Source organism: Bubalus bubalis, chromosome 6 (genome assembly GCF_019923935.1).
Source record: "Bubalus bubalis isolate 160015118507 breed Murrah chromosome 6, NDDB_SH_1, whole genome shotgun sequence".
Lineage (NCBI taxonomy): Eukaryota > Metazoa > Chordata > Mammalia > Artiodactyla > Bovidae > Bubalus > Bubalus bubalis.
In genome coordinates this window covers 109,220,863-109,232,992 of record NC_059162.1, presented here as the reverse complement: position 1 = coordinate 109,232,992, position 12,130 = coordinate 109,220,863, and the positions used below count along the sequence as shown (strand labels likewise).

At 40.1% G+C, this 12,130-nt stretch overlaps 1 protein-coding gene across 4 annotated transcripts in view; it reads left to right on the top strand.

The window, feature by feature from the left end:
* Window positions 1–12,130, top strand: part of THRAP3 (thyroid hormone receptor associated protein 3) — a 70,251-nt gene that overhangs the window by 40,727 nt on the left and 17,394 nt on the right. For all 4 annotated transcript variants that reach the window (XM_006077584.4, XM_006077586.4, XM_025289071.3 and 1 more), the window contains one exon: window positions 10,245–10,412. In XM_006077584.4, coding sequence (XP_006077646.1) covers window positions 10,276–10,412 — 137 coding nt within the window. In that variant the 5' untranslated portion in view covers window positions 10,245–10,275. The remainder of the gene's footprint in view (window positions 1–10,244; window positions 10,413–12,130) is intronic.

The following is a 12,130-nucleotide window of genomic DNA, read 5'->3' as shown; positions in this document are numbered from 1 at the left end:
AATAGTACTAAGACATCTGGATATCCATATGCAAAATAGTGAAATGAGATCCTTACCTCACACTGTAACATAAAATTTAAATCAGAATGGATTATGGACTTAAATGGAAGAGCTAATACTATAAAATTCTTTGAAGAAAAACTACGAGTAAATCTTTGTGACCTTGGGCAAACCATTCTTAAATGTGATACCAAAAGCACAAGGAACAAAGGGACAAATAAGATAAATTGAACTTAGAACCAAACAAAAGCTCTTTTCTTTAAAGGTCTGTGTCAAGAAAATGGAAGGACAACCTACAAATTGGGAGAATCTTCTTGCAAAGTATATGTCTAATATACCTGTTTGTATAATTTGGGATTCCCAGATGACGCTAAAGGTCAAGAACTCTCCTGCCAGTGCAGGAGACGTAAAAGACGTGGGTTTGATCCCTGGGTTGGGAAGATCCCCTGGAGGAGGGCATGGCAACCCACTCCAGTATTCTTGCCTGGGGAATCCCATGGACAGAGGAGCTTGGCAGGCTACAGTCTGTAGGGTTACACAGAGTTGAATGCATCCATAATTTATGAAGTCTTATAGCTCAATAATAAAAAGACAGTAAGTGTTGGAGATGGAGAGAGATTGGAACCCCCATACACTGCTGATGGGGAAGTAAAATGGTGTAGCTGCTTTGGAATGTTTCTTATTATTAGTCTCTTGTTACATGAAGCTCTTTGTTTTCTACAGCTGGCTGTGGCTTTCCTAGTTTGGACTTTCTAAAGTCATCCACAGCAGAAACATTTCTGCTATCTTGGGCAGACATGTTTCAGGCAGAGCCTGTTTCTATTTTTTGCATGTGAGTTAGCAGATAGGGGTAGGTGAAGAGAACTGTTGGCTGCTTTAGTTAAGCATTTCAGTTTTGCTGGTTTATGAACCAAATATTTTAAGAGATAATTATGCTTCAGAAACAGAGTTTTGTTTTGATATTTTTAAGCTGATCAGGTTCACAAGAAGCTGATTGATGGAGTACAACATGGGGGTAGCCTGTGTGGTAATGGTGAATTGCTAGCACGATGTAAGTGAGATAATGCTGAAGGTTCATAGCTCCTTGTTTGGCACAGGTGTTATTGATAAAGTGCCAGGGAATCAATTTCTGATGGATATGTATTTATTAAGAAAGCCAGTATTTGCCTAGGGTGTTTTCTGGTAGACAGGTCCATCCAGAGACCAAACTTCAAGTTAGAAGGATCTTTGATGAACATACTCCAAATAGAGCAAGAGAAGCTGCTGCTACTGCTGCTGCTAAGTCACTTCAGTCGTGTCTGACTCTGTGCTACTGCTGCTGCTAAGTCACTTCAGTTGTGTCTGACTCTGTGCGACCCCATAGACGGCAGCCCATGAGGCTCCCCAGACAGTCCTAAATATTAAGTCCATCAAATCAGGGTAGCTGAATTGTCCTGCTTGAGTAAGTGATGAGTCCCGGTTGTTCAGGATAATTCCAGTATAAAATACTTCCCCCTATTGTCAACACAAGTATCCTGGAAACCTTATATTGCTAGATACAAATAAATGTCACACCCATGCCCCCAACCTGTTGGCTTCCTGGGTGGCTTAGTGGTAAAGGATCTGCTTGCCAATGCAAGAGATGAGGGTTGGATCAAGAAGATCCCCCTGAAGAAGGAAATGGCAGTCCACTCCAATATTATTGCCTGGATAATCCCCTGGACAGAGGGCCTGGTGGGCTACAGGTCTAAAGAGTTGGACATGACTGGGCAGTTGAGCACTCACATATGCACCCCCAACCCCCAGAGCAGGACAGAAATCTCTGTTGGTCTGTAGACTGTATACTAACTTCTAGGTTTGAACTCTATAGTCCCCCGACTTTTAGATAGATATTTTTTCTTTAAATTATTACTATGGGGACTTCCCTGGTGGTCCAGGGGTTAGGACTACATAGTGTCTCTGCTGAGGGCCCGGGTTCAATCCCTACTGGGGAACTAAGATCCCATGAGCTGCATGGCTTGGCCTAAACATGTGTATGTGGTATGGGTCATTAAAGCATAGCCTTTTCTTTCTCTGAACTACAAGAAGATGCAGATTCCCGTGTTTCAGTTTCCCATCCATATTCATTCATTACTAAAAACTTGTTTTTTTTATAAACTCATGTCATAGTGTGTATCTTACGGAGTTTTACATCTTAAAATTAGGGACTTACCTTAAAGGGATTCTAGGTCTCATGCCAAGATATTTGGATTTCTATTTGGAAGGCTATTTCTTGGAAAGATTTCAATAGATGACTGTTTTTATCCATTGTTTTGACTGTTAGTTTACTTTTAGAGAGTGGTGCTTATTGATCCTGTCCTGAAATTCTCTAGGCTTAGATCTTGTTTGTGTCCTGTGACCTAAATTAAGCAGATTAAAGTAAATGTTCCTTTGTAACACTCCTTTCCTGAGTTAGTTGTGAGTCCTTGGAGTGAGAATTAGTGATGTAAGTTTCACGATACTAATATATTCTCATAACCTAAAACGAGAGGCAACTGTGTGTGCCTAATTGCTGCCTAGAAAGCAGGTGGTGGTGCTAGAAGTGGTTGGTGTTCATCAGAATACCAGTACTTTGTTTGATTTTAGATTGGTTGTAATGTGGATACTGAAGTGAGAGATGAGATAAGAAATGCTGTGAATATGCTCTTTAAGGTACACAAGATTCTCGGTTAAGTGGAATATCCTGTGAGGTAGTAAGTTTGATATTAATGGAAATGAGAGAAGGGAAAAAAGTGGTTTGCCCAGCAAAGGCCTGTACAGACATTAAGTATGGCAGTGAAGTGGTTGAAAACAGATAGAGATATTCAGAGAGCAAACTGTTAACCATGTACTTTAGTTCCCTGGCCCAACACAATTCCTACATCCTTTCATGGGTTCAGTTCAGTTCAGTTCAGTTGCTCAGTTGTGTCCGACTCTTCGCCACCCCATGAATTGCAGCACGCCAGGCCTCCCTGTCCATCACCAACTCCCGGAGTTCACTCAAACTCACGTCCATCAAGTCGGTGATGTCATCCAGTCATCTCATCCTCTGTCATCCCCTTCTCCTCCTGCCCCCAGTCCCTCCCAGCATCAGAGTCTTTTCCAATGAGTCAGCTCTTATGAGGTGGCCAAAGTACTGGAGTTTCAGCTTTAGCATCATTCCTTCCAAAGAGAACTTCAAAGGACTTAGTTCTGAGTTGGTTTTACATACTAGGAAGGCTATAGGTCTGTTTTACGTTCTTGTTTTGTTTTCCGGTTATGGTATATTTGCCTTCCATTTTTATTTGCTTGATTAGTAGTAAATCTTTCTGTGAAAGAAAATAAGCAGTTAAATCTTTTCTGAGAAGGATCTTTGGAATATAAACCTAGTATTTATGGATTGAAGAATAGTTGCATGGTTTATATGTAGCTTGACCGTTTAGGGCTGCGAAGGTTGAAGCTCTGGGGCGGCCTGTTGAGAGGCTATATTTGGCACTGCTTAGTATTAGGAACTCTCCCCAGTGAAACCTATCCACAGTGTTCCACACACGGGGCAAACAGTATTAAATTCTCCCAGGATGTCCCTTCTGGTGAATTCAGCAGACGTTTACCATGTGCCAAGCACAATGCTGGCATAATCACTAGGGACACTTAAGAAGAAACTTAATAATCCAGCATGAGGAGGGGGAAGGAATAATTGAATTCTTTATCTTTGAGAGTCTTTAATGTAGAAAAGCTTTCTTTGGCCCTTGCTGTCAATATTACTGTTTTTGCTTGGAGGTAAAAAGTAGAATCTGCATTTTAAAAAAAATTTTATTTGGCAGTGCTGGGTCTTAGTTGCGGCATATGAGATGTAGTCTCTGACTAGGGATCAAACCCAGGTCCCCTGCATTGTGAGTATGGAATCTTAGCCACTGGACCACTAGGGAAGTCTCAGAATCTGTGTTTTTAATGATATAGAAGCCATGTAATTATATACCTTAAGACTTTTGCTTTAAGTAAAGTGTATCTGTTTTTCCAAAGAAAAGTGGTTTGGTGGTGAATGCTTGTGATTCAAAAAGAGTGATGGGTCTGGAAACGGTCCTCTCAGGTGGCTCTGCAAAACAGTTTAAAAGATAAACCCTTGCTCCAAGTGACAGGATTGTATCTGAAATGATTTCAGAAGGCTGTTTGAATTATGCACCTGGGTTTTACATTGAAAAGAGGGGGGCATAGAACAACAGTAGTGTCAGTACAAGATGGAGGAGGAGGACATTTTGCAGCTGAGGAGGTTTTATGAGAAAGAACTTGAGGGCCTTAGTGACTCATCTCACTCTGAATCAGCATGTGGTGTGGCTGCCAGAATGAGCAGTCTTAGGATGCATTAACAGTGTCTAAATAGTTTTCAGTATCCCAGTGAAGGAGGACAAACCGGAATTGATTCCGTGGCAAATAGGGGGATGATGTGGATAGGAAACCTCATCATCTGAAGGATCTTGGAAAGTTTGAGGATATTTGGATCATACCAGCCCTTAGGATTTTAGGAACTGTGTCCCATGTTTCTGCCTGCTAGCGTGCTGATCACTATTTGTTCAGTAGTTGGATTCTTTTATATTGCTGGTGTGGGAACATGGCTGTCTTACTCTAAATGAAACAACATGTTAAAGAAGAGTAGGCATTGCTGAAGAAACAAAATCTCCTTTGGAAGAAGTTTTAATTTGAACAGAAACCAAATGCTAAATGCTTGTAACATGTAAAAGGTGCTAAGCTGTTTTCCAAGGTGGTATTTGTCTGTCTCCCTTATGATTATACAGTGGAAGTGAAAAATAGATTTAAGGGCCTAGATCTGATAGACAGAGTGCCTGATGAACTATGGAATGAGGTTCATGACATTGTACAGGAGACAGGGATCAAGACCATCCCCATGGAAAAGAAATGCAAAAAAGCAAAATGGCTGTCTGGGGAGGCCTTACAAATAGCTGTGAAAAGAAGAGAAGCGAAAAGCAAAGGAGAAAAGGAAAGCTATAAACATCTGAATGCAGAGTTCCAAAGACTAGCAAGAAGAGATAAGAAAGCCTTCTTAAGCGATCAATGCAAAGAAATACAGGAAAACAACAGAATGGGAAAGACTAGAGATCTCTTCAAGAAAATCAGAGATACCAAAGGAACATTTCATGCAAAGATGGGCTCGATAAAGGACAGAAATGGTATGGACCTAACAGAAGCAGAAGATATTAAGAAGAGATGGCAGCAACACACAGAAGAACTGTACAAAAAAGATCTTCACGACCCAGATAATCATGATGGTGTGATCACTGACCTAGAGCCAGACATCCTGGAATGTGAAGTCAAGTGGGCCTTAGAAAGCATCACTACAAAGAAAGCTAGTGGAGGTGATAGGATTCCAGTTGAGCTATTCCAAATCCTGAAAGATGATGCTGGAAAGTGCTGCACTCAATATGCCAGCAAATTTGGAAAACTCAGCAGTGGCCACAGGACTGGAAAAGGTCAGTTTTCATTCCAATCCCAAAGAAAGGCAATGCCAAAGAATGCTCAAACTACCTCACAGTTGCACTCATCTCACACGCTAGTAAAGTAATGCTCAAAATTCTCCAAGCCAGGCGTCAGCAATACGTGAACCGTGAACTTCCTGATGTTCAAGCTGGTTTTAGAAAAGGCAGAGGAACCAGAGATCAAATTGCCAACATCCACTGGATCATGGAAAAAGCAAGAGAGTTCCAGAAAAACATCTATTTCTGCTTTATTGACTATGCCAAAGCCTTTGACTGTGTGGATCACAATAAACTGTGGAAAATTCTGAAAGAGATGGGAATACCAGACCACCTGATCTGCCTCTTGAGAAATTTGTATGCAGGTCAGGAAGCAACAGTTAGAACTGGACATGGAACAACAGACTGGTTCCAAATAGGAAAAGGAGTTCGTCAAGGCTGTATATTGTCACCCTGCTTATTTAACTTATATGCAGAGTACATCATGAGAAACACTGGACTGGAAGAAACAAGCTGGAATCAAGATTGCCGGGAGAAATATCAATCACCTCAGATATGCAGATGACACCACCCTTATGGCAGAAAGTGAAGAGGAACTCAAAAGCCTCTTGATGAAAGTGAAAGTGGAGAGTGAAAAAGTTGGCTAAAGCTCAACATTCAGAAAACGAAGATCATGGCATCCGGTCCCATCACTTCATGGGAAATAGATGGGGAAACAGTGTCAAACTTTATTTTTCTGGGCTCCAAAATCACTACAGATGGTGACTGGAGCCATGAAATTAAAAGACGCTTACTCCTTGGAAGGAAAGTTATGACCAACCTAGATGGCATATTGAAAAGCAGAGACATTACTTTGCCAACAAAGATTCGTCTAGTCAAGCCTATGGTTTTTCCTGTGGTCATGTATGGTTGTGAGAGTTGGACTGTGAAGAACGCTGAGCGCCAAAGAATTGATGCTTTAGAAGTGTGGTGTTGGAGAAGACTCTTGAGAGTCCCTTGGACTGCAAGGAGATCCAACCAGTCCATTCTGAAGGAGATCAGCCCTGGGATTTCTTTGGAAGGAATGATGCTAAAGCTGAAACTGCAGTACTTTGGCCACCTCATACGAAGAGTTGACTCATTGGAAAAGACTCTGATGCTGGGAGGGATTGGGGGCAAGAGGAGAAGGGGACGACAGAGGATGAGATGGCTGGATGGCATCACTGACTTGATGGACGTGAGTCTGAATGAACTCCGGGAGTTGGTAATGGACAGGGAGGTCTGGCGTGCTGCGATTCGTGGGGTCGCAAAGAGTCGGACATGACTGAGTGACTGATCTGATCTGATTTGCCTGTCTCACGCTCCATAATATTTTAAGAGCATAGACATGGAAGAAATGTTAGAAATGGGAAAACCTATGTGTAATGGCAGTGACATTTAAAAAGTCTTCAAAATTAAAACTGAGAGTTGTTTTGAATGAATTTTAGTAATTTGATCAGATAGCTTTAGATATGGTTGTCCCTGCCTTACACTAAAATATTTGTTTTTATCTGTTTATGTATATCAAGAGAAAAGACTTCTCAATCTTATGGAGCTTTCCCTTTTTTATGTGACTTGCTCTTTCATGGTCTTCAGGTGACAGCTTAACTGCTATCTCTGGACCATCCTACCTAAATAATTCATTCTGTGCGTGTGTGCTCAGTTAACGTTAGACTCTTTGCGACCCCATAGACTGTAGCTCGCCAAGCTCCTCTGTCCATGAAATTTTCCAGGCAAGAATACTGGGGTAGGTTGCCATATCCTTCTCTACGGGGTCTTCCTAACCCAGGGGTTGAACCCGAGTCTCTTGGTACCACACTTTATAAATTTGCCCATATTTATGCTTTTTTTTTTTTGCCATCTTCCTAGTACTTGGCAGAATTATGTTTTTGCTTGCTCACTTGTTTGTTGTCTATCTGCAACTCTAGATTATAAGTTCCATGGAGGCAAAGACCAAGTCTGCTTTAATTTATCATTGTCCACTTTCAAGAATTCTCGTGCATGAATTAAGGTATTCATTTGATCTGTTTCCAGCTCTGGTTTTGTATCATCCAGAGTTATTCCTCTTCGCTCTCAGGGGTACTGGTGTTTTAATTTCGGCTCCCATTAAAGGAGTTCTCGAAGTGAAGGTGCTGTCACAGTAAGTGACTCTTGAATATACTTGTCAACTCTAGTAAGTTTAATATATATAAAACTGTTACATTTGGCTCTGTTTGTATTTAAGTGACAGCTTTCTCTTCCTGTTAATGAAAATGTCTTAATTTTCCAATGTCTGGGAGTGGAAATGAATATTTCCTGTTTTACTAACTTGTTCCCCCATCTTCTTTTTTCTTTCTTTCTTTTTTAAATTTTTTTGGCAGTGTAGCACAGCTTGCAGGATCTTAGCTCCTTGACCCATGATTGAACCTGCACTCTTAGCAGTGAAAATACAGAGTCCTAACCACTGTATCACCAGCGAATTCCCTCCCTTTTCTTTTAAAGTCTGATATTGTCCACCTGTTGTGTAAAAGTGAGCTAAAAGGATTTTTATTTCTAGCCTAAGCTAAAATTGGAAATTGGACAGAGAAGTTACTAGGCAAAGATATCCCTAGACTTGTAACAGAAAAAAGCCATTGAGCAGGAATGAACCCAAAGAATCCCCAAATATACTGAAGGCCAACCAAAAAAACAATGTGTTTTCAATATTCAGTTTCTGTAAGTTTCTTATTTACACCTTCATCCTATATCCCCAAATAACTTATTCTTCCACCCTGGCTTTGTACAGGGACACTGCTGGCGAAAATTGGCTCCAAACTGAACATCTTTGACCTTGCTAGAACATGTAACAGTTTGATCCTTTTGGCAGGATCTAGATGTAGGCCTTTGGTATCCTCATTTAGCAATCTCTTACTCATCACCCTTTGTCTTTGGCTTCCTAGCTGTTTCTCAGTCCTCTTCTAAATTATGTCTCTTGAGATTATTATGGTTATAATCCCTATGAACTGGAGCTGTAGAAGCATCCTGGACTTCTTTGCCTTTCCAAAAGTTCTTAAAATTCAAATCTAAAACTTGAATATAGTAATGATAAACAAATACTGCCTTTCAGTTTGTCTCTGTGTTGCTCTCTTACCAGATCCTGAACTCTGTAGGAGTGGAGACTTGGAATCATTTATTCATCCCACAAGTCTCTGGCAAGACCATATAATATAATCGTAGTTAAAGAACACTGGTTTGGAGCCAGCTCACTTGGGTTCAAATCCCAGCTCAGCCACTTAAAGCTGTGTGCTTTGGGCAAGTTAGTTACTTTCTTTTATGTGCTCATTTTCCTCATCTGTAAAAACGGATGTAATGATACTCTGCTTGAGGATAAGTTAATAAAAATATTGTTTAAGTGTCTGTTGTTCTGGGCATTGAGGATCCATTAGTAAATAAGAGATTTATGCTGGTGGGAGCTTGCATTCTACTTGGGTACAGGTGGAAAAGCAAAGTAAACAAGTGCAAAGTAAATAACTTTTAAGTCCTAGATTGAATGCTCTGAAGAAGAAAACAAGGCATTGGACTATACCTTAGAAAATGGCTTTTGATTGGGTGGCCAGGGCAAGCCTCTGGATAGATAGCTTTTGAGCTGGGATCTGAATAACAAGAAAATCTGAGAGAGAAGGGTGAAATGTTCATCAGTTATAATTTTCCCTTCACATAAAAGAATCTTTTGTTAAGCAGTGAGGTGTGACAGAATTAGGTCCTGTAGTTCTTACCTGGTTTGGCTATTAACTAGCTTTATGATCTTTGAAAAAAAGAAGAGACAATTTTGTGTGTGTTTTTTTTTTTTTTTTTTTTTTCCATGGGAAAGTGACCCCAAAAGAAGGTTGGCTTTTGAAGGTAGTGACGGGCTAAAAGAAAGTTAATGGTTTTTCTCCTTATAAATTACTGTATTCCTGTGTTTATGGATTAATGTCCTGTATTTTACATGATGTACTACATCCTGTTGTGGCATTACAGTATTTGAGAATAGTCTCTTACATTTTAAACCTTTTCCTTTGAAGTAAATATTAAGGATATGCTTCATGGCTTCAAGTCCAGGAAGTAGGGAAATAAATGGTCAGAAATGCCACCTACTCTAACCAAGATGCCATTGCATAGAGTTTCTCCTGTGAGGACTGGGAAAACCCTGTCTTAGGTCATCTCATTACTTGAATTAACAGTTAACTGAGTTGGCAAAACTTGTCTGCTTGTTGAGAAAAGACTACATGTCCCAGATTATCGATAACTTGCTTCATTTTTGTCTGTTTCATGGTGTTCTCCAGTGAGAATTACAAGTCAGGTTTTCCATTGGCTGCTATGGGATGGTGTTTGGAATTGTACTGCTTAGAAATCCTCCTTGGTAAAAGGGCAAGGAGTGGTTTTTTTTGTTTTGTTTTTAATTTATTTTTGTAATTGAAGGATAATTGCTTTACAGAATTTTGTGGTTTTCTGTAAATACATCAATAAGAATTAGCCATTGATACACCCATGTCCCCTCCCTCCTGAACCTCCTTTCCATCTCCCTCCCCCTCCCACCCTTCTAGATTATCACTGAGTCCCTGTTTGAGTTCCATGAGTCATAGCAGATTCCCATTGGCTATCTATTTTACATATGGTATTATAAATTTCCATGTTACTCTCTCCATACATCTCACCCTCTCCCACCTCTCTAAAGCAGTCATTTCATCTTTTTTGTTTGTTTCTAAGTGTTCACAGAAGTTCGGGTTTACAAAGAGGCTCACTCATTTGTTTGATTCTTAGGTATAATTGAAAAGTGACCCTTTCTTCAGAGATGTCAAAAACAAACAAATCTAAGTCTGGATCTCGCTCTTCTCGGTCAAGATCTGCATCAAGATCTCGTTCTCGTTCGTTTTCGAAGTCTCGATCCCGAAGTCGCTCTGTCTCTCGTTCAAGGAAGCGCAGGCTGAGGTAAGGGGGTATGACTGTATAATGAGATCATCATTGGTTTGTCAGTGTGGGTCTCTGAAGATCTTTTGTTAGACTCTTTCTGTGAGTGTCAAGTGGAGGTAGGGCATTCGCTTGAGGTGGAGTGTTGGGCTGTAAGATATTCCAGGTCTCTTCAAACACTACAACTCTAAATCAACTTGATTGCAATGCTGTTTGCCTAATTCCTTTTCTTTCCTGCCAGCAGATACTGTTTTTCATCCACTTTGAAAGAAAGAATATTTTTTTTTAAGCTACTTGCTTCAAATCTCTGTACCAGATTGTTCACTGAAGTATTTTTGGAGGCTTGGGCCAAAGTGTAGTTGCATCATTAGCAAAGAAAAGATAGCTAAGAAGAGTAATGGTACAATCAACATTGCAAGAAAAAGAAACCTTAACCCACTAAAATAAACCTTAAAGAAACTAATCAGTAGTCACTTATATACCCCTGATATGCCACTTACTAACAAGCTGCATCTATTTAGTAAAACACATCTTAAAACTACCTAAAAGTCACTATTGTAGGCATCATTTTGCCTGACTAAATGTGCAAGTACTTCTTTTGAATTTATCACCAATATTCTTTAATTAGTTTCTACACCTTTAGTTGGATTATTTCCTTATTTCAGCTGTGTCTTGGAATAGGGTGCCAAACTTCCAGCGTCTTTTTTTTTTTTTTTTGCTGTGTTATGAGTTCTATTTTTCATTCTTTAAAACTTAATTTTATTTTGTGAGTGGGTAAGAACCTTTTAATAAGTGTAAGTTTCTCTATGGACTTCCCTGGTGGCTCAGACAGTAAAGCGCCTATCTACAATCCCTGGGTTGGGAAGATCCCCTGGAGAAGGAAATGGCAATCCACTCCAGTACTATTGCCTGGAAAATCCCATGGACAGAGGAGCCTGGTAGGCTATAGTCCACGGGGTCACAAAGAGTCGGAGATGACTGAGCGACTTCACTTTCACTTTCAAGTTTCTATATGTGTGTTAGAGAAATACTGATCATTTAAATATTTAAACACCGAAATCATTCTTTTTGTCAGAGTTGCAATAGGCAAGGATGTGATTCTCAGTTTTGCCACTTGGAGCCCCTGCTGATTACTTTAGATGAGTGTCCTAGAACCCTTCTCCAGATTGGTAGGATTCTCCCCTACCCTCGCCTTCCCAACGAGAACAAGTTAATTCTTAAATGGAATCTGTGAGAAGCCTGTTTGAAAATTAATTTCAGAGTAGAGATTGAACAAAAAGTAGGTGTGCAAAAATGGTGATGACTTCCATATAGTGTAGAGTAGGAAGTTTTAAACTCTGGGTCTCTCCTTCAAAAAAAACCCTCCATTAAAAAAATAATAATAACATTATGTCTCGAGGGTAACCAGTCTTAGCTCTGTTTTTCTCTCCCATATTTCTTGGGCACATACTTTTATATCAGGCTTTGTTCAATCTTTGTGCTAGATAGAGTGTCTGTTGCCTAATTGTGTCAGAGTCTCTAAAAGTAAAGTTCCATCCCATTTTCTCACACTGCTCCTCTACCCCCCAAGAAAGAGGGAAAATCCACTGAATATATTTACCTCAGAAAGTTGCTAACAAGGCCATAGGACTAAGCAGAGACTGCTAGTGAACTCCACCTTACACCCATATTCTTTTGATCTGGACTGTTTAAACCTCAGTTTTAGCTCATTTGGTTCTACAGGTGATTTTAAAAGTTAA